This window comes from Sinocyclocheilus grahami, unplaced genomic scaffold, assembly GCF_001515645.1.
Source record: "Sinocyclocheilus grahami isolate Dianchi unplaced genomic scaffold, SAMN03320097.WGS_v1.1 scaffold157.1, whole genome shotgun sequence".
NCBI classification, from domain to species: domain Eukaryota; kingdom Metazoa; phylum Chordata; class Actinopteri; order Cypriniformes; family Cyprinidae; genus Sinocyclocheilus; species Sinocyclocheilus grahami.
The window spans coordinates 1,132,216-1,153,022 of record NW_015505336.1 but is presented as its reverse complement, the minus strand read 5'-3'; the positions used below and the strand labels follow the sequence as shown (position 1 = coordinate 1,153,022).

General features: G+C 33.9%; 1 protein-coding gene across 1 annotated transcript in view; it reads right to left on the bottom strand.

Moving 5' to 3' along the window:
* LOC107592738 (dual specificity protein phosphatase CDC14A-like) overlaps positions 1–20,807 on the bottom strand; it is a 45,883-nt gene that overhangs the window by 7,171 nt on the left and 17,905 nt on the right. Inside the window, exons 8-15 of the mRNA XM_016282291.1 lie at positions 15,418–15,480; positions 14,801–14,888; positions 13,084–13,314; positions 12,068–12,206; positions 11,285–11,438; positions 7,227–7,327; positions 4,757–4,804; positions 2,063–2,197 (exon numbers count right to left, since the gene is read on the bottom strand). Coding sequence (XP_016137777.1) covers positions 2,063–2,197; positions 4,757–4,804; positions 7,227–7,327; positions 11,285–11,438; positions 12,068–12,206; positions 13,084–13,314; positions 14,801–14,888; positions 15,418–15,480 — 959 coding nt within the window. The remainder of the gene's footprint in view (positions 1–2,062; positions 2,198–4,756; positions 4,805–7,226; positions 7,328–11,284; positions 11,439–12,067; positions 12,207–13,083; positions 13,315–14,800; positions 14,889–15,417; positions 15,481–20,807) is intronic.

Genomic DNA, 20,807 nt, shown 5'->3' with positions numbered 1-20,807 from the left:
AGTAGAGCTGGGCGACTTATTCAATACTGATCATTTTTCTAATTGTAAATATTGTTTTTTATATGGAATTCATAAAATTATTAGTACATTAAAATATTTAATGTAATGTAAATTAATGTGAGCTCATTGCTGTTTATAAGTATGTATTATTTAGTGCTGGGCAATGATTAATCGCATCCAAAATAAAGGTTTTTGAGTGCATAATATATGTATGTTTATGTAAATACACACACATACATGTATATATTTAAGGAAAATGTTCTGTTTATATATTAAATATATTTATATATAATATGCATTGTAAATATATACTGTATGTGTGTGTCTTTATATATACATAATAAATATACACAGTTCACACATATATTATATAAACAAAAACTTTTATTTTGAATGTGATTAATCGCGATTAAACATTGCCCAGCACTAATATTTTAATATTTATGCATATAAAAGTAAATTATTCAGCTGCATTATCCAAGTCAATCATTAAATTATGCAATTATTAAAACAATTTAAATTAAAATGTATTTTTTAAATTGTATTTTTTTATATCATATATTGTGTAATTTTGTTATATATATTTTTTCTTTTAAATTTTTTTCTAGGTTATGTGAACGTTCGAGTAAACATTAAGGTAACTTTCCATTCTATCATTTTTCAAATGTAACAGAAAAGTTACTTTTGAATGTTTTCTGAACAATCTAACATGTAGACTAAAGAGTAGTAAGACGATCTGGAACATTAAACATTTTTTATAAATTACATTTTTGTGCTAATGTTTTGATAACGTTATAAACTAGATAACTAGAATTTTGTATATAAAGTGTTATTTCTCTAATTTACCATTGCAATTTTTTTTATATATATTAAAATATTTACATAAAAAAATGTTGGAATATTGCTGTTTATTAGCAGGTATTTTTGTATTTGTTCATAGAAAAGAAAACTTAATTATACACACACATACAGTGTTGGGGAAAGTTACTTTTAAAAGTAATGCATTACAATATTGTGTTACTCCCTAAAAAAGTAACTAATTGCATTACTTAGTTACTTCTTATGGAAAGCAATCCGTTTCGTTACTTGTGTGTTACTTTTTCTCATCTGGGCTGGGCTTTTATTTAAAAAAAATTTTTTTTGGCAAATGTAAAAGCCCTTTCATTCCCCCAGGCTGAAGGAAATTCACGTTTGGTAAGTAACTGGCATTACTTTATTTTTTGTAAAGATTTTTTTTTTTTTTGCCTTTTTATTAGGATAGGAAAGTATATATTGACAGGAAACAAGGTGGGAGGGAGAGGGGGGGAAAGGATCGGGAAAGGTCCACGAGCCAGGACTCAAACTCGGGTCCCCCAAAGCGCAACGGCGCTACATATCGGCACGCTGCCCACGAGGCTAGCGGCACTGACAACTGTCATTACTTATTTGAAAAAGTAACTCATATTTTCTTGTAAATTAAAAAGTAATGGATTACTTTACTAGTTACTTGGGAAAAAGTAATCGGATTACGCTACTTGTAATGCATTACCCACCAACATATATACATATATATATATATATATATAAATCTAAGTTCAAATCACCAAGCCCTAATCCAGAGAGTGTTAAAAAGTGCTTTTCAATATGGTTTGAACAGTACTAGAAAGTAGTAGGTATGCACTTGGTCCAAAAATACATGGCTGTGACCCGATAGGTGCTGGTTTGGAGAGAGTGATAGAGTGTAGGTAGGTGATATGACTCTGGATATCCGATTACATAAACAGCAGGGAACGAGTCGCTGGAAACCAACAGCATGGAGCAACCAACTTGGTTCCTTGCGTTTACGGCTCTCTGTTTCAGAGCATAGGGTAATCACAGAGAGGAAAGAAGGCCACCAGGGAACTGGGAGGACATGAAATAGAGGGGGAGAGAAAGAAAGAAGGAATAAGTTAGACGAAAGAGTTGGAAATAACGAGTCAACAAAGAGTAAGAGGTGGAAGAGTGAGAGAATAAGCAGAATGAAGAAAGAAATGGAAAGTGTAGAAGACTGGAGGAAAGCTGATTAGAGGGAGGTCAAGCTCACCTCTTAAGGTTGGTTGATGAAGATGAAGAGCGGCCAATTCGTTTGGCAGAGGCAGAGACGGAGGAGGATGGTGGGACTTTAGAGGATTTGAGGGGGGAGATGGAGCCCTGGCCAGCGGCTGCTGCTTTCACTCGACTGTAAAACACACAAACAAAATCAGCTGATAACACAAAAACACAGTGAACTTAAAAACAGACCCAGACTGCTTATTCACAATGCATGCATGTGCAAATATAGACACACACCTCAATAAAATTTTTTTTTAAAATAATTTATTAATATTTGTATATTATAAATTAAACTACAAATGTATATATGTGTAGTTAGTTATGAGTATACATATGAAACTAAACTAAAACTTGAACTCATACCTATACTAGCTAACTGTAGAGAACAGTGTAGAACTGATTTAAAAAAAAAAAAATACTATATAATAAAAAAAAAAAAGCTTAATATTCAATGTTTACATAAGCATACTTATTTAATAATAAACTATTTATTTGTATATTTTAAATTACAATATCTACAATTTACTGTATATATATATTATAAAGTTACTTATGAGTTTTTTAAATTCAAAATGGATATTAAAAAATAAGATAAACAGTTCACAGAAGAATATAAACAATCACCCCCCCATCCATAGCTACATTACACACACAATATTACATTTAAAAATTCAATAGGACAAGTTCACAAGCACAGGTCTAGTTTTGGCAGTCTTAAAAAATTTGTAAAAGCAAGGCAGATTTCAGTGAGATTTCATATTTCAATTAAGGGAAGTTGGGGAATTTGAAGTTTAATGAAAGCAAAAGTAGGTCTGCTGTTATTTAGAAGAGAACTGAATAAACAAGATACTGTGATCTGGGCGGTTACCATAAATCTGACTACTAAGATATCAGTCGATCAACAAAATTCTCCCCCACACACCAGCTTCAATGAAAAGTGCCAGACTGTCTGTTCATAATGACCGAAACTTCTCATTCCTAAGAGCATTTCTAAGAGCCGATAATGTTGTAGCCAAACACATCTGCTGGGAATTTAACTGTTTAGGAGAAAGTTTCAACATGAACTCACTTTTGCTACATTCTGTACAAGAAGGGAACCAGGGCATTATGTTTTAAAGAAAATTAAAACAGGAAAAAGAAACGGGGGAAAGTTACAGGCGAGGCTACACAATTTCTGGAATTTAGCCAGTCGGCACTGTGGTCTAGTAATTAGCGCAAATGCTCCATATATATTGAACCTTTTTGCTCATACAGGAATTCTAATTTAGTTTTCTCTTTAGCTTCAGTGTCAGTTTTTTCTTCGGGTCTTCATTCTTCAGTGCTCTTTTCTCTATTAGCTGCCCTTCCTAATGCTAATATCAATCTCCCACACAGTTCCTTCTCCTTTTTCACCCACTCCAAAAACTCCTCTTTGACTCACAGTTTAATCTCAATGAAATAACTGACAAGATATATTTGATGAAGGGTTTTTGTCAACTATAGCATGTTTTTTTAGAATAAAAATGTAAAAAGAACTGATGAAAAATGACTAATTAATCTCAAATTTAAAAATCAATCAAATACAGAGCTCAGCTTATATATGAATAATTTTATATCCATCCAACCTGACAGAACTGGAGAGGATCTGCAAGGAGGAATGGCAGAGGATCCCCAAATCCAGGTGTGAAAAACTTGTTGCATCTTTCCCAAAAAGACTCATGGCTGTATTAGATCAAAAGGGTGCTTCTACTAAATACTGAGCAAAGGGTCTGAATACTTAGGACCATCTGATTAATTTCATTTGTTTCCTGTTAATTAGTAATTTGCACATGCTTTATAATAAATTGCAAGCTAGACCTTTTCTATGTTTTATTGGACAAACTAAATTGAAACCCTAAGCAACACGGGAAAAAATACAATTTTATATAAATCTGAAATATATAATATCTAATAAATTACTCCTCATCTATAACACTGTACAAAAAAAAAAAAAAGTAAAAAATTAAACTGAGCTCATTTGCTTTCTATCAGCTAAACACAGAACAAACTAATTTGCTAAGAGCTCATCCTTCATTCTTGTGAGAAGGAGCTGCGACAGGAAGAGTAGGAGGGCCAGTTATGTCCAAGAGGCCTCTTCAACTCGCCGCTTTTCATGGGAAATTAATTAAGGACTGCGCATTTGCTCACAAGGGGGTGTTTAATTTACATCTGGGTTAAACGTGCTAAAACGGGGCCTGTTCAAATTATTGACGACATCACCATGCACACGAGGATGCGGCATCCTGTTCTCATCGAGCGGTACTTGAAGATCTCATTTTATTAGCGTTGTGTGAAAGGAGGGGCTGAAAATGAAGATACGCCGGGGTATAATTTGTCTTTGAGTGGCTAAAGTACGTAAAATGGAAAGCGCAAGTAGGCTGTGTTTGTTCCTTGGACTATTTTTGTAAATTTGGAGAGGTCTGAGGTAAAATAGCCAGTGTAGTGAGCCAGCAGCTTATGCAAAGCATTTCTTTTTTTAACTGAAATTCATTTATAAACTTTATAAACCATTTATAAAGTTTAGATAAAATTTAATACGCCAAAAACAGACCACATGACCATTTTCCAGCCTTAAACAGGTGGTTGTGCTACTGTACCTTTAAGACTTAGTTATATGTAAATTACCTCTGTTATGGCCTCTAAAGAAAAACTTGGAAAAAAAAGTTACCTGAGAGGCTGAGATGCAGACCTAGTGTGTATCTTCATGTCCTCGAGTCTGTTGGAAGAACATTGAGATGTCACTGGGTTGAAGTACACACTGCATGGTTACATAAAACATAAACTGCATCTAAAACCCAAGAAAATGGAGCCGAATTTAATGATTGCGTCCCAAATGATGCATACTACATACTGTTTTTGAAAATTAGTATGTAGCATGCATACTATGCACACTATGTGCATTTTTAGTATGTATTCATTACCCAGATTATCTACTACATTTGCAAAACTGTGCAGTACACAAGCAAAGCACACTGTGTGGAATACTATATCCCATAATGCAATGTGCTGAAATTTATCTTCAATTTATATGATAAATCAATAAACCACAATTTTAATTGCCTTTTACAAATGATTTGTGTACAGAAGAGACATTTCTAGAATAATCATATTTCTGAGGTAACATGAGGATGCTAGTTGCATACAAAGTATTGAAGTCACGTTTAAAATGTTGAGCATACTATTTTTCTAAAAATAGTACACAGTATACATATACACTGGGTAGTATGCAAAAAGCAGTATGGTAGTAATCAATTTCAAGCTAAGCATTCAAACTATACATTTTTAAATAAGTATGGAGTATGCATACTTTGCAAATATGTGTATGTTTAGTATACATTAAATACCCAGATTGTCTGTCTACTACATTTGCTAAACTGTGCCGTATACAACAAATATTTTACAATTCAATGTATACAAATGACATTTCTTCCTAAATTTCTGCATATTTCTTTGGTAATATTTGCACACAAAGCAATGATGTCATGTTTAAAATTCTTTGCATACTGTTTTACTAAAAATAGTACACAGTATACATTTTACACTGCATAGCATACAATAAGCAGTTTACTAGTAGTCCATTTCAAACTAATCATTTAAACTAAACACTAAGCTATTTTTAAAATGGATTAGTATGCAGAAATCATGCTGTGCACAAAATTTTTTAAGTATGCTTTAAATACCCAGATTAAGTACTAATCTAAGTTGCTAAACTGTACAGTACAAAAACCACAATATTTAATAGCCATAGAAAACTATTTTAATGAGGTCACGCTTAAAATACTTTGCATACTTTATTTTTTCTAAAAACAGTACACTTCATAGCATGCTAGTATTCCATTCCAAACCAAGCATTTAAACATTTTTGAAAGAAATTAGTATGCATACTCTGTAAATTATGTGCATTTTTAGTACGATATATTTGTATAGACTTCCAAATGTTAGAACATGTCTGTACAAAACTGATTAAACATGCAGAAAAAACATTTTATTTGTAAAACTGGAAGCAAGTCGCTGAATTAACATAAAAAGTAAGGTCATGTTATACCAATTTAAAATGTTTTGCATACTATTTTCTCAAAAACAATACACAGAATAAATTCTACACTGCATAGTATGCAATAAGCAGTATGTTAGTATTTCATTTCAAGCTAAGCATTCAAACCAAACATTTGCACGATTAAAGTAAATTAGTATGTAGTATGCATACTAGGTACAGTATGTGTATTTTTAGTATGCGTTAAATACCCAAATGATCTACCAAATTTGCTAAATTGGGCAGTATACCAGATTACACTGCGTGGAATACTGTATCCCACAATGCAACGCTCTCAACTTGATCTTCCATTTTCTGTGAGACAAATGAACCCAAGTCATGATTTTAATTACTTATTTGATCAGACTTCTAAAGGTTACAACATTTTGGCACAAAATTGGGGTGATTAACTGGACTACTCACAAAGTAGTATAAATTAGTTTAGAATGTTTTGCATACCACTTTCACAAAAACCGTACACAGTATAGATTATAAACTGCATAGTATGCAGTGAGCTGTATGCTTGTGTTCCATTTCAAATTCTGGACTCTTAAAACCAGCGATATAAAAACAGAAAGCAGAATGTTTCTTGAGGGTTCACCCATCCTGAGATACAGGGAAAGCATCTCTCCAAGACGCCATGTTACTATGCCAACCGCTGTGTTCTTTTGTATTTATTTCAGCTCAGTGTCTTGCATTTAAGAGTGGACTGGAAATACTAACCGTGGCCTGCTGTCATTTAGCTCTTCACTGAGCTAAAAGCTAATGGAAGTTGAAAGAGTCGTGATAAAAGGCTTCATTCATGAACGGAAGGAACGAGTGTCATTTATGTAATGTGACTCATTATGTTGCGTATATGGAGACCTGAATAGAAGATGTGATATTGGTCTTGGACCAGCTTTGATTTGCTTTTTATGTCCAGGTTGGGATTCAGGCCCAGAATAGAATACTGCATCACAAAATGTACCTGAACGCAATTTATAATGCAACAAGTATGAGTTGTATTCTCAGTGTGGCCACAGGGGGTGCTATTGCAGGTTGCGCAATAGTTAAACTGATTAACGATTTGATTTTCCTTCAGAAGATCAAGGGAATTGTGTCTTACCTTATGGCTCCGGTGGTCGCGGACCTCGGTTGCCGTCGACCCTTTAAGGCACGCAGTTTATCTCCTTGCGTCATACCGAGATCGTTCTCTGCATAATAGTTCTGTTGAGAGTTAGAGCACATCATTGTTTATTTACATAAAAATGTTTCATAATTGTATACACGTTGTATATACAAGTTTATACTCTTCTCAGTCAGGTTTCAAAATTAATAATCTAGTCAAGTAGTAAATTAAGTAGTATAATACCAATATTAAAATTATGCCCAATATTGAAGTCATTAAACATTTTTATTTTTATATCATATTTTAAATGTATATAGTGGTTATCTCTCCAACATCATACTCTTTTTTTTTTTTATGTCAGATTTTGAAAATATTAACCTGTTGAGAGTGGTATGGTCAAAAATAATAAAATATCGATTTAAAGTAGTAAAATATCAATATTAAAATGTTGGCCAACATTTCTAAGGCGATAAATATTTTTTAATTCATTTTATTTATATTAGATTTTTATTTCTTTACTCAGTGTATACGGTAGTTACTAGAGCCCCACCGATATGGTTTTTTTTTGGGACCGATACAGATATTAGGGAGTAAAAAAGGCCGATATCGATATATCGGCCGATATTCTTTGTGTATATTATAGTACAATACCAGTCAAAAGTTTGGACACTTTCCCATTCATGTGTCCAAACATTTGACTGGTACTAATATATATATATATATATATATATATAATACAGTATATACATAAACAGAATATATATATATATAAAAACAAATAAACACATTTTTTGCAATGATCACTCAAATGTGGTGATCATACACTTATAATGATGTGACAGAGATATGTAATGGAGGCAGAGCATTTAACAATAAACTTTATTATCCAAAATGAGTCTGACATCAGTGCACTGAACAGTAAAGTTGAAGTTTATTCAACTTTAATTCAATTCAATTCAATTCAACTTTATTCCGTTTAAGTTTTTCACTTCGGAACATTCATTCACTGATTGCGCTACTGTCTTCACACACAGACGAAACTTACTAGAGAAGTGTGAAGTGTGACATAATATACCTCAGTAAATAAAAACAATATAAATAGGGATGCACCGAAATGAAGATTCTTGGTCGAAGTCGAAACCGAACAAAATTAAACACTGGGCCGAAAGCCGAAGCCCGAATATCGAACACGTTTCTTTCCCCCTGTGTTTTTTGCCAAATTTTTTTTTCACTATTGCATAAATTAAAAAGCCAAAATGTGCTTTTTACGTTTTTCTCTTGTTTTAAAAAAAAAAAAAAAAATCAATTACAAAACAACAATTTAAAAATATTTAACACTGAACATTTTTAACATTCTAGCAGACACTATACCAACAAAGCACAATTTAACTTAAAATTAACAAGTTAGTAAAATAATAATTTTTGGCCATCTTGAATCAGGCATGTTTTTTGTGTGTTTTTTTTACTGTACAATTAAAAGTAGCCTTGCTGAGAAGAGACTTCTTTTAAAACATTAGGAAATATTACAGATCCTAATTTGAACACTATATGTGAATGTTATAATGTATTAAAACAGAGCTATTGTAATGATTATTATTATTATTGTCTTACTTTTTATTTTATTTAACAGAACAACAGTAAAATTACAATACTAACATTTATGAATGTTGATAAGATTTCTTGCTTTTTCTCAACTTTTATTTTGGCTGAAACGCGCAGGAAGACCTCAATGCTTATTTTTGTTAATAACAGATTTATAAATGAGTCTCATTACGAATACGTCATACGTATCGCATTGTCACATGCATTGTAAAAATTCATGAAAATGTGACTGAGGAATGGACGACTTTTTCTCAAGATTTTCCTCGCGCTTTGGACTTTGAACCCTGGTTAACAAGCAGATCTGCTGCGAGTTCATGCAGCGCTGTCAGAATACATGCAATGCGCGCGTGTATGAGAAAACATAACGTTCTGCAGTTTATTTCAATCATCATACAGTAACCAGCAACAATCACCCCTTCCTCTTCTCATTGAAGACATGCGATGCAGTCCTAAACAGTCTCTCGCTGTCGGGGCTTGTAATGATTTTTGCGTCTTTCTCCGACAGTTTAAATGCTTCCACATTGCTGACGTGTGTTCTGCATAATAAAGAGTGTGCGGCTCTCACTCTGCGCTGGTTGCTATTTGATCGCGTCATATTGTTCGGTACAATTTATTCGGTTCGGTTGCTGAACATTCGGTGCATCCCTAAATATAAATTCATGTGTCGCGCACTTTAATGCCCTTTGAATGTAACGTGTACGTTCCCTTGGAACTGGAATCATGGCGGAATTTCATGTGAAGTCCACTAAGCAGGGCACTTACGGTCGAATAAGACCACACTTGAATGCTGCTGCCTGAACAAGAGACCTCCTTACTGAAGTGAAAGTGTTGGCTGGTGTCACCATCTCGCGAATGCGCCGGCGGATCTCCACCAAATTCGGGGGATCCCTTCAGCTCAAGGAACCCTCTCAAACGCCACCCTCTGCGCGTCGGTAGCCCCCCGGGATCGCTTGATCGTTCAGCGTCGGACTGTGAATTTAACCACCCGTAACTCCCGAACCCCGGGGGCTATCGACGCGGGGGTGGTCTCATTCGAAAGCGAGCCTCTAGACGTACACTTGATTCGCGTTCGAGCTGAAGGGATCCCCCGAATTTGGTGCGGATTCGCCGCACCGTTACGGAGATATGGCCGTTCAAAGTTTCAATGGTTTTCCATAGACTTAAGCTTGAAAGCGTTTCATTCAGGTCGCCAGAAGCAAACAATGGAGCGTGCTCTGCTGGACAAATTAAGTAATTACACCATTTCAAGTATTTTATCTGCGTTATATATATGTAAAAAAAATAAAATTTCATATCAGCGGCATATTCGCCAATACCGATATATCGGCGACAGGCTCATATCGGGCGATAATATCGGCAAAATTATATATCGGTCGGGCTCTAGAAGTTACATCCCTCTTCAATATTACACTCTTTTTCTAAGTCAGGTTTTAAAAACATGAAACTATTCAGTATTAAAATACCGATATTTAAATTCTAGCCGACATATTTTTTCAGGTGATAAATATTTTCATGTTTCATGGCTAATAACCGCTAAAGTGCCAACATTAAAATTATGTATTATTTTCACAAATTATTAAAGGAATTACTAATGAGTTATTAGGAATTTCCTTTTTGAAAATTATTTTGAACATTAATTAAAATTTCTGTATATAATATTTTATACATAATATATAATTATATATACACATTTAATTCAATTTGATTTATTTAGACAAAATTAAGCACTAATTTAACATTTAAACACTAAAACCTACATTAGTTGTTGAATTTAGGTAGCACAACAATCTTTGAACTACCACATTTTGCTATAAGTTTGATTGCATCATATAATAATTGCTGTTAATATTATTCATCGTCTGTTTTATTACGTCTTATATTGATTTTTCTGTACTGCTGGTTCGTCTGGTCAGAGGAGAACTGGCCCCCCGACTGAGCCTGGTTTCTCCCAAGGTTTTTTCTCCATTCTGTCACTGATGGAGTTTTGGTTCCTTGCCGCTGTCGCCTCTGGCTTGCTTAGTTGGGGACACTTCATTTCCAGCGTTATCGTTGACATAATTGCAAAGATATTATTTAAACTGAACTGAGCTGGATGTTGACATCACTGAATTCAATGATGAACTGTCTTTAACTGAAAAATGAGTGTTTACTATTGTCATTTTGCATTATTGACACTATTTTCCTAATTAATGCTGTTCAGTTGCTTTGTCACAATCTGTATTGTTAAAAGCGCTATATAAATAAAGGTGACAACAATCTTTGCTGCTTTCATACTGTACATTTAAATCTAAATGTAAAAAATGAGGAAATGAGCATAAGCAATTAAATATCCACTATCAACCACTGTGATCTGTTAGAAATATATTGGCCGATAATTGATATGGTACTGTTATATTGTGCATTCCTTATTTTAAATTAAAAACAAAAATAAAAACTGGCCCAGCAGGTCTCACCTCCTCCATACGGTCCAAGCTATGTGATTTAAAGATGGAGGTGTTGATGGAGAGGTTGTCCATACTGGAGATCAGGTGAGGCACAGATCTGTCCTCATACTGCCGCTGCTTGGAGCGGTGAATATCTCCATGCGTCCAGAGACTCGCCTGCTTCCTGTACAGGTACATAGAGTATAGTTCCCAATCAATGTCTTGTGCGTATTTTGTTTTGCACAAATAATAAGCCGTATGGGAAGAAATCTGGACCATTCATTCAATGCCAGTGCCAGATAACGGATACTTTGTACCCAGCACACAGGAATGGAATCTCACACTTCTCACAATGGCCTAAGGAAGAAAATATGCCTAAAGATAACGTACATTTATCCCGCGGTGGGCTTTCTCTCACGCTGCGGCCCGCAGCATCGTGTCAGCCCAACAAAACACTTGAGAGATTAACTTCAACTGACCTTCCCATGACCAGTGCTCTGTTTTAACTCAAACATGACAGAAGTGAACCATGGTCTGGTTATATGGCGCACGCAAGGCCTTAATAAAACACAAACACTGAATCAGACTCAACGTACCCTCCTTTTCCCAAGTCAGAGTTGGATGATTCAGCCAAATGTGGAACATCTGCTGAACTTTCTGATCTGCTTAGCAAAGGAGTGCACTCTCAAAAAACCTTTTCAAAGCACTTGTCAACATTATGTAAATGTAATGAACAATAAAAAGATGAAAAAAGCCTCAGGAAGGTGTTAAGAGCCCAAAAGTGGTGCATTGTGGGTCATTTTCGGAACTTACTCTTCTAAGTAATGCTGCTGGGGTCCAATAATAGAGCCGGGTCTGCAGATGCGGATCCAAGCGATGGCTTCAGCAGCCGTGAAGCGGTAGTGCTTCATCAGGTAGCAGCCAATCAGAGTCCCCGTCCGGCCTAAACCCGCTGTGATTGGTTGAAATAAGGTCATAGGTGTTTAAAATGCATATATTATATAAAATTATCTATTGAAATCTAACTGCTCTTAAAAACAAATGTTTGGGGGCTCGTTGGTGCAATTCTAAGGTATCTTCAATGGTTAGTTCACCCAAAAATGAAAATTACTAAAATTCTACTCACCCTCATGTCGTTCCAAACACGCAAGACCTTCGTTACCCAGAAAGGTAGATAAGGACATCGTTAAAATAGTCCATGTGACATCATTGGTTCAACCTTAATTTTATGAAGCTACGAGAATACTTTTTGTGCACAAAGAAAACAAAAATAACTATTCAACAATTTCTTCTCTTCTGCATTTTAATTTCGTGACTGACATGGAAGAGAAAAAATTGTTGAATAAAGTTGTTAATTTTTTTTCTTTGTGCACAAAAAGTATTCTCATAGCTACATAACATTACAGTTGAACCACTGATGTCACATGGACTATTTTTCCTTACTACCTTTCTGGGCCTTGATCGTGGTAGTTACCTTGCTGTTTATGGAGGGTCAGAAAGCTCTCGGATTTCATCAAAAATATCTTAATTTGTGTTCCGAAAATGAACGAAGGTCTTACGGGTTTGTAACAACATGAGGGGGAGTAATTAATTACAGATATAAAATTTTGGGGTGAACTAACCCTTTAAGGCCACATTACCATAACACTGATGAACATTTTGGTTCGCTTTGAGTCTGACCTCAATAACAGGGCATTTTAATGTTTAATGCTACATAAAAACAAAGCTATTTTGACAATTATCCTCTTTTTGCGAAAAATAAGTAGGTCAATGAGGCGACTCATTTGCGTGGCTGTATTTCCATGTCTTTGATTTAAGTGGCGTCTCACCCTTGCAGTGCACGGCCACCGCTCCATCCGTGCTCTCGCAGACGTGCAGGAAGCGGCGGGTGATGACGTCGCTGGGCGTGCTGCCATCCACAAAGAACAGGTCGTAATGGTCAAAACCGGCGTCTGTGAAGCGCTTGGCATCGTAGATCTTCTTGTTGAGGCGTACTACGTTGGTGATGTTGTGCTTGCGGAAATATGGGAAATAAGCCTCGGGGGCATGTAGAGGGTAACCTGCCACACACGAGAGCAGGAATAACAAAATAAGAATAACATTTTTATCTATACATGCATGGTCACACTATTTAAACGTCCAATTCGCACTATAACAAACCATTAATTATGACTTTTGTTGACTTATTAATAGTTAGCAAGGTTGTTGTTAAGTCTAGGTATTGGGTAGGATTAGGGATGTAGTGTATGGTCATGCAGAATATGTGCTTTAAGTACTAAAACAGCCAATATGTTAATAATAAACATGCTAATAGGCAACTAGTTAATAGAGAGAACTGGTCCCAATACTAAAGTGTTACCATGTGTGTGTGTGTGTGTGTGTGTGTGTGTGTATATATATATATATATATATATATATATATATATATATATATATATATATACACACATATATATATATATATAGAGAGAGAGAGAGAGAGAGATTTTTTGCTTTAAAACTGCAATCAATATTTAAGTTAATGAATACACATAAAATTACTTAGTTAATATATAGTAAATCACCCATTAACTTGTCATGCAAGAGAAGAGAAAGTCCATCTATTTAAAAAATATATCTTTTAAAAACTAAAAATAAATACAATAAATATACATTTATTTAATACACATTTCCAATATTTAGATATAATAATAATAATAGGGGAATTCAACATTTTTAAAGGTATATATTAATTTAAAATTACATATTCTGAATTAAAAAAACAATAAATACACACAACTAACTAAATATATATAATATATAATTAATTTATATAAATATATATATATATATATGGGAAATAATTTGATGAATGTTTTTAAATATAAATATGTAATATTAATTTATAAATTACAAAAATTTATGTAGAAATAAAAGATAAATGTAATTTATAAATGTATATTAATAAAAAAAAAACTGTGTGTGTGTGTGTGTATATATATATATATATATATATATATATATAATTGAATATCTAATATTTCCCATATTTAGACATAATATGGGAAGCAATGTTTCTATATTTCTTTAAAATTGCATATTTAAAAATATCTATACATTGATTAAATACATAATTCCCATTTTTATTATTTATTAAATATCTATATTTAAAATAAAATTTTTTGAATGAAAAAAAAACATTTCATTAAATAAAATATATTTCCCATATTTAGACACAATATGGGAAATAATAATAAAATATATTAAATATACAATACATTTTCCCATTAACCTGTCACAAAAAGGAAGTACATCATACACATGTAATAAAAAAGAAGGACTTAAATCCCTGAGCCCTAACTGAACCATTTGCTCTTAAAAACTACTTTTACCATGATATCTAATATGTTGCACTCTCTACTTCTGTGTGTGAATCTGAGACGTTTGTGTTTATTAAAACAAGGGTGCCCTCTACTGTCACGTGTGTGTATTAACATTAAACACAATGTCTGAGAAAAGTGCATAAATGAATTCAACATTTGGCTATGAGATGGCAAGCAGCCTTACCATTCTCTATTTTACTTTTCGGATGTGGCCCGCTGAAAGCGAGAAGTTTGCCCGGGACGATCCAGTTCAGATCTCCGTTCTCGACCCGCTGGAAGGACGAAAAAAACAGAATTAAAAAGAGATGGAAAATGAATAAAGATTAAGGGAACAAGAACAAAACCCAGAATTGAGCCAAGGAGGTTTGTATTACAGCCAATGGAGAATGTTTTATAATTGGCGAGTTGTGCTGTCGTAACCCCTTCAAAGCGGAAGCACAGCAGGTGACGGATTACCACAAGCTGAAACATTTACATAATACTAAAAGGACAAATCAATTGAATGCTCATTTGGCGTGAATTGTTCCAGCGATTGTCTAAATAACAGCCGAGATTATAACAGGTAGGCGACGTATAATCGCGTTGACTTCGGCGAGCTGTACACGATGTGTGCGATTTAAATCAAATTGACCGAGCCGAGACTATCATTAAGTTGAAACGTCTTTGGTTCCCAGGTGGAATAAACACGATTATGTAACCGGCTTGAGGAGCAATGAATGTAATTCTGGGTATAAACATTGCATGCTGGTTCGCCTAATGAGCGCGAGCATGTCGCATGTCATAACGAGGGGGCATCATTACCTCGTAATGTTCGTACTCGTTTACGTCGAACGTCTCGAAGTTCAAGAATCCGTGCTGGAGGGCCTGAAAAACAAAGTTTAGAAACATTAGTCATATGCTAACTGCAAAAATGTTCATTCGTATGGTGGATTTCACCTGAAAGTCACAAAATATCACAAAATCCTATCCGTCTGGCTGTTTAACCAATTAGTCAGTGTAATGGGGCTGAAGCGGCCTGTCTGGTGCTCAGTGAAGAGCTGCGGTGGAAGACGATTAAGGAAAAGGCACATGAGTCAATAAGCCATGGCAGAGAGCGATGAGGGCCGCGTCTAATGGAGTGTCGTGTTTCTGCTTTTCATATGCATGTCTGCCTCCAACAAAACTGATTGAAAGTGTAGAAAGTGATGTTTTTGTTTTGCTGACTCTTATTTACTTAACTAATATAGCAGTAACATTGGACTTTGCAAAGCACAGTACTGATACTTTATTCTGCTATGCAAAAGGCTGTAAAAACAGTAAAAATTTACTGAAATTGGGCCTCTTAAACTATTGTTATGTTTAACTAATCTGAACTAATGTTCAGTTTCAGAGAAAACAGAATGACAATTGAAGTTTCCTTCAATTTCAATGTAGTTAAAGCTTTTTTTAGGAATCTAAGATAAAAAAAACGAACATCAACCATGAACTGCTCAACATTATAAATGGACCACTTGTCCAATTTTATACATTTAATGTTTTGTAAATAAAACAAAAACTTTAAAAGACTATGAATATATAATAAATAGATATATGAAAGAATATTTCTTAAAGCAAGACATTTTAAAAATGTATATCATTTAATATTTTTAAATGTATTTTAAAATAATATAATAACCAAGTTTTTCTAAAACATTTTTCTTTTTACTTAAAAATATATATACACGCATATACATTTTTTTTATATATATACAGTATATATTTATATTAAGTGTATTATTATTACTATGTATTTTCTATATTATTATTATATTATATATTTAGTAAGTTTTTCTGTACTATTCTTTTTCTGTGAGGGAAAAAATTAATAGTTTAGGAAAATTGTTAAAATAAGATTTTTTTAAATGTTATACACACACACACACACACCTATATCTATATACATATATATATATATATATATATATATATATATATAAACAGTGTATATATATATAAAAACAGTAAATCATTCCTAAATATAAATTATTATTTTACTATTATTTAAAGAACATATATTTATTTATTTTTTTAAATACAAATACTTACATTAAATAACAATACTTTGCTAAAAATTACAAACATATTCGTCCATGGTTAAAAAAGAAAAAAAATATATAAATTTTTATTTATTTTTTTAAACCATGGACAAATCTCTCAGAATGACCACGAGTTACCACATTTGAAGAGTGGGATTAGTCTAGTCAAGATGACGGCCATCATAAGGCGAGGCTATTGTAGTCTATGTTTATTTTGTGCACTTATCAGAAGCAGTATGGAAACAGACGACTGAGAGACTGAGGTCACTGCAACCATCCAACCATAAAACATGCTGTCCTGAGCTGTAGGGTTGCACCCGTCAGTCAAAACCTAATCAAGGCTGATAGAGGGCACAGCGGATGAGTGATTATCACAAGCTGGCAAAGTTTCATCACTCCTATGGACCAATCAGCTGAGAGCGTTCAGGTATAAAACTTTACAACTTTACAAACAAGTCACACTGAAGTCCACACGTGCAGACGTACAACAGGCGGCCATGTCTGTTTACTGGATAAATCTGGATAAAGCGACAGATGTGTGCGCATCTGATACAGCGAGTCGTCTCGCTCTCAGGCTGTGGTTATGCAACTGTTCCTGGTCCGGTTTAATCGAACGAGCCCAGCTGCCCTCCTCCCCTCCGCTGCTGACTGGACGAATAGCTTACAGCAGAAATCCCTAAATCTCCAGTCTCCTCGTTTTACCCTTGCAGTGGTAATGGTGGAGCCTAGTGGTTAAAGATCTGGGCTGGTAATCTGGTGATCTTCACTGCGTCCTTGAGCGAGACACTTAACCCCGGGATGCTCCAGGGAGAATTGTCGCTGTAGTAGCGTATTAGAAGTCACTTCAGGTAAAAGCTTGTGGGTAAAACATGGTTAGCTTACAAAAAAGTAGCCTAAACAATTTCCAAATGGCTATCGGTGCATTTTAGAGGGAGTAATTACACATTCAGTTTAAAAATAAAATCACGTTATGAGGTGTTAATTTCGCAATTACGAGAAAAAGTTGTAAATGTTTATCATTGCAACAATTTCTCATGGTGCAACATCTCTGCTACATTGTTTCTGACAGTTTGCAACTAGCTCTTTACAATTTTCATCTCCTACAATGTGACTATCCAAAACTGCAACATTGCGAGCTATAGTCACTATTGCGAGAAAAGTTAAAATTGCTTTTCATAATCCCAAATTTTTCTCACAATGTGACACTTTACAATTGCTACATTGTTTCTAACGATTTCCAACATTTTCCTCATAATTGCAACTTCATCTGTTTTCATAAACAAAAACTGTGATATTGTGAGACAGTCACAACTACGAAAAACAAGTTTGCAATTAGGAGAAAAAAATTGTTTCTCGAAATTGCTACCATTTCTTACAATGTGACATCTGACGTTGTTTCTAGACTGTTTGCAACTTTTTCCTTATTGCAACTTTATTTCTCACACAATGTGACTATTCAAAAATTGTGATACTGTGGAATATAGTCATAATTGAAAGAAGTTATAATTGTTTATCTTACGACTTTTTCCTCACAATGTGACACTATAGTTTCTTACAATTTGCAACATTTTCCTCAATTGCAACTTCGTATCTTGGACAAATTGACTTGATCTCAATATCATTTTTTGGAGATAGTCACTATTGTGAGAAAAGTTATAATTGCTTGTCTTAATTTTGTCTTTTTCTCACTGCTATATTGTTTCAGACAATTTGCAACATTTCCTCAATTACAACTCCATATCTCACATTGGGACTTCATATCCAAATATTGCATTCGTGAGTTCACAATTATGAGAAACAAGTTTGCACTTATGAGGAAAAGTAACCGTTTCTCGAAACTGCAACTACTTCTCACAATGTGACATAACTGTTTCTGACCATTTGCAACTGTTTATTCATAATTGCAGCTTCATGTCACAAAAACATGAATTTTCAAAAAATTGTGATGTCAATTGTAAGCTATAATTTCAAATATTTTTACAATGTTTTCCCCATAATTGTGATTTCATCTCACACAATGTGATCAAAAAAATCACTATATTGTCACAATTAAGAAAAATTCAACGTGACTAATGTGGAATTTTCGAAACTGAAGTCATAATTACAAGAAACAAATTTGCAATGAAAAAAAGTCACAAATTATGAGTTAAAGTCACATTGAAAAATCTAAAATCGCAATTACAAGAAACAGATTAATTTGCAAATGTCTTCTGGTAAAAATGAGGTCAATTTGGATTTCAAATAAACTTTTATTTTATATATATATATATATATATATATATATATATATATATTTATTAACTAAGATTTTTCTCTGTGGAGTTTGATCCTACAACATTTTGGTTACCACCCCAGATGTTTAACCATTAGGCAAACCCAAAAACGAAAAGAACTGCTCTTATGTTGACAAATCGGGCATTAACTCCTCTTTAGCAGCTTGGAGAGAGGCAGCAGTGGTGATTTGATCATTAACAGGATTCAGTGTTTATCACACTCACAGATGCCGTGTGTGGCTCATGCAATTAAGGAGCTGTTAATTAGAGCCGGAGGGGAGGCACTGATAAAACTGTCACATACGCCGGTCTCAAAGCAATAACTACCATCTTAACAGCAAAGCACAGGAGGGCCCAAAAGTCTTTCAAATGTAACATTTGAAAAGAATAAAGAATGTTTTGAAGACAAAAATAATATTTTTTCTTATACTTATTTTTTTTAATTCGTTTAATGCATTTTATTTACTTTTTTTGAAAATAAAAATCTTAATTTTTTTTAATACTTAAACTCAATTTAGTCAAATTCAATCAATTTGTTAACCATCTTGCCCGCTCCTATTAAAAATCTGAGTGCCATGATCTAATAAACAATAGTAAAGGATGGGTATGCTGTCGGAGGATGCTGCCGTTTTTCTTTGACGTAGGCTGAATGAAAAGAGAGCTTAAGTAGCATAAGGGAAGTTTTTTGAGTGACAAGCATGTATTAATGCACTCAAGAACATTTGCTATCCGTGTTTAACAAGTCTTTCTGGCGGGTCAAGCTGAAGACACATTGATACCTGCAGACGTGTTTGGCTGTTGCTGAGATACTTGCAAAACAGATGCGACTGACAAACTCACGTGAACACTATTTACCTGCCAACTAGTTTGACAACTTTAAGCAAAGAACTGAATAGAAACACATTAGGCTAAAATGTTTGTTTTGACAGAGGCTAGATAGAGTCTGCAGTGGCATCCTTTCCAAACTTTAAAAGACTGACTATACAGGTTATGAAATGTTTTTAAAATGTCTAAATTGAAAATATTTAAAAAGGGAAAATTGATTGTATAGGCATTGTGTCCCAAAAGAGGAAAAAAAAACGAGAAAATGCTCAAACTCTTGAGGGTAAAAAATGGGTAAAAAAATTTTACCCATTTAAGAAATCAGATCGTAATTGGATTTCAAAACAAATATAGATCTGGTTTGTTCAATTCAATAGCCTTTTGCTATTGAGAATACAAAAATGGATTTGAGTTAGAAACACCAAAAAACTGACTGCCTATTTGAACAAAGACACAAAAAAGCTGTCATCATGCATGTCTTCAGCTCACACACCCCCACACCCGCAGACAGAGTCAGAGAAGGACTGTACAATAGAGGGCTGAAGAGAGATTCATTGCCCCGCAGCTCAAACTGAAGTCACCTGTTGTGTTATATAAGCCATCAGCAGCATAACCTGCATGAAGCAAGTTTTCCTATACGTAGACACAAATGTTCCTGGATGATTAAGCAGTCGATTAGTATCTATGAGTTTAATCCAGGATTACGTGTATAGGTTGAGTGCTGAACCACTTAAACCTATATCTTTCTTGCTAACGTAGGCTGATTAATGCATTTGCATTCATTTGTTAGAATTCAATTTATTATTAGAAAAAAAAGCTAATTTACTCAATTAACTGTATATAAACGTATTTTATTATAAAAAAAATTAATTGCGGAAATATTGTAAGTATTTTATTTTATATTTTGTGAAATCATAAATAAATAAATAAATAAATAAATAAATAAATATATATATATATATATATATATACATACATACACACACACACACACACACACACACAGGTGCATCTCAATAAATTAGAATGTTATGATGTTATG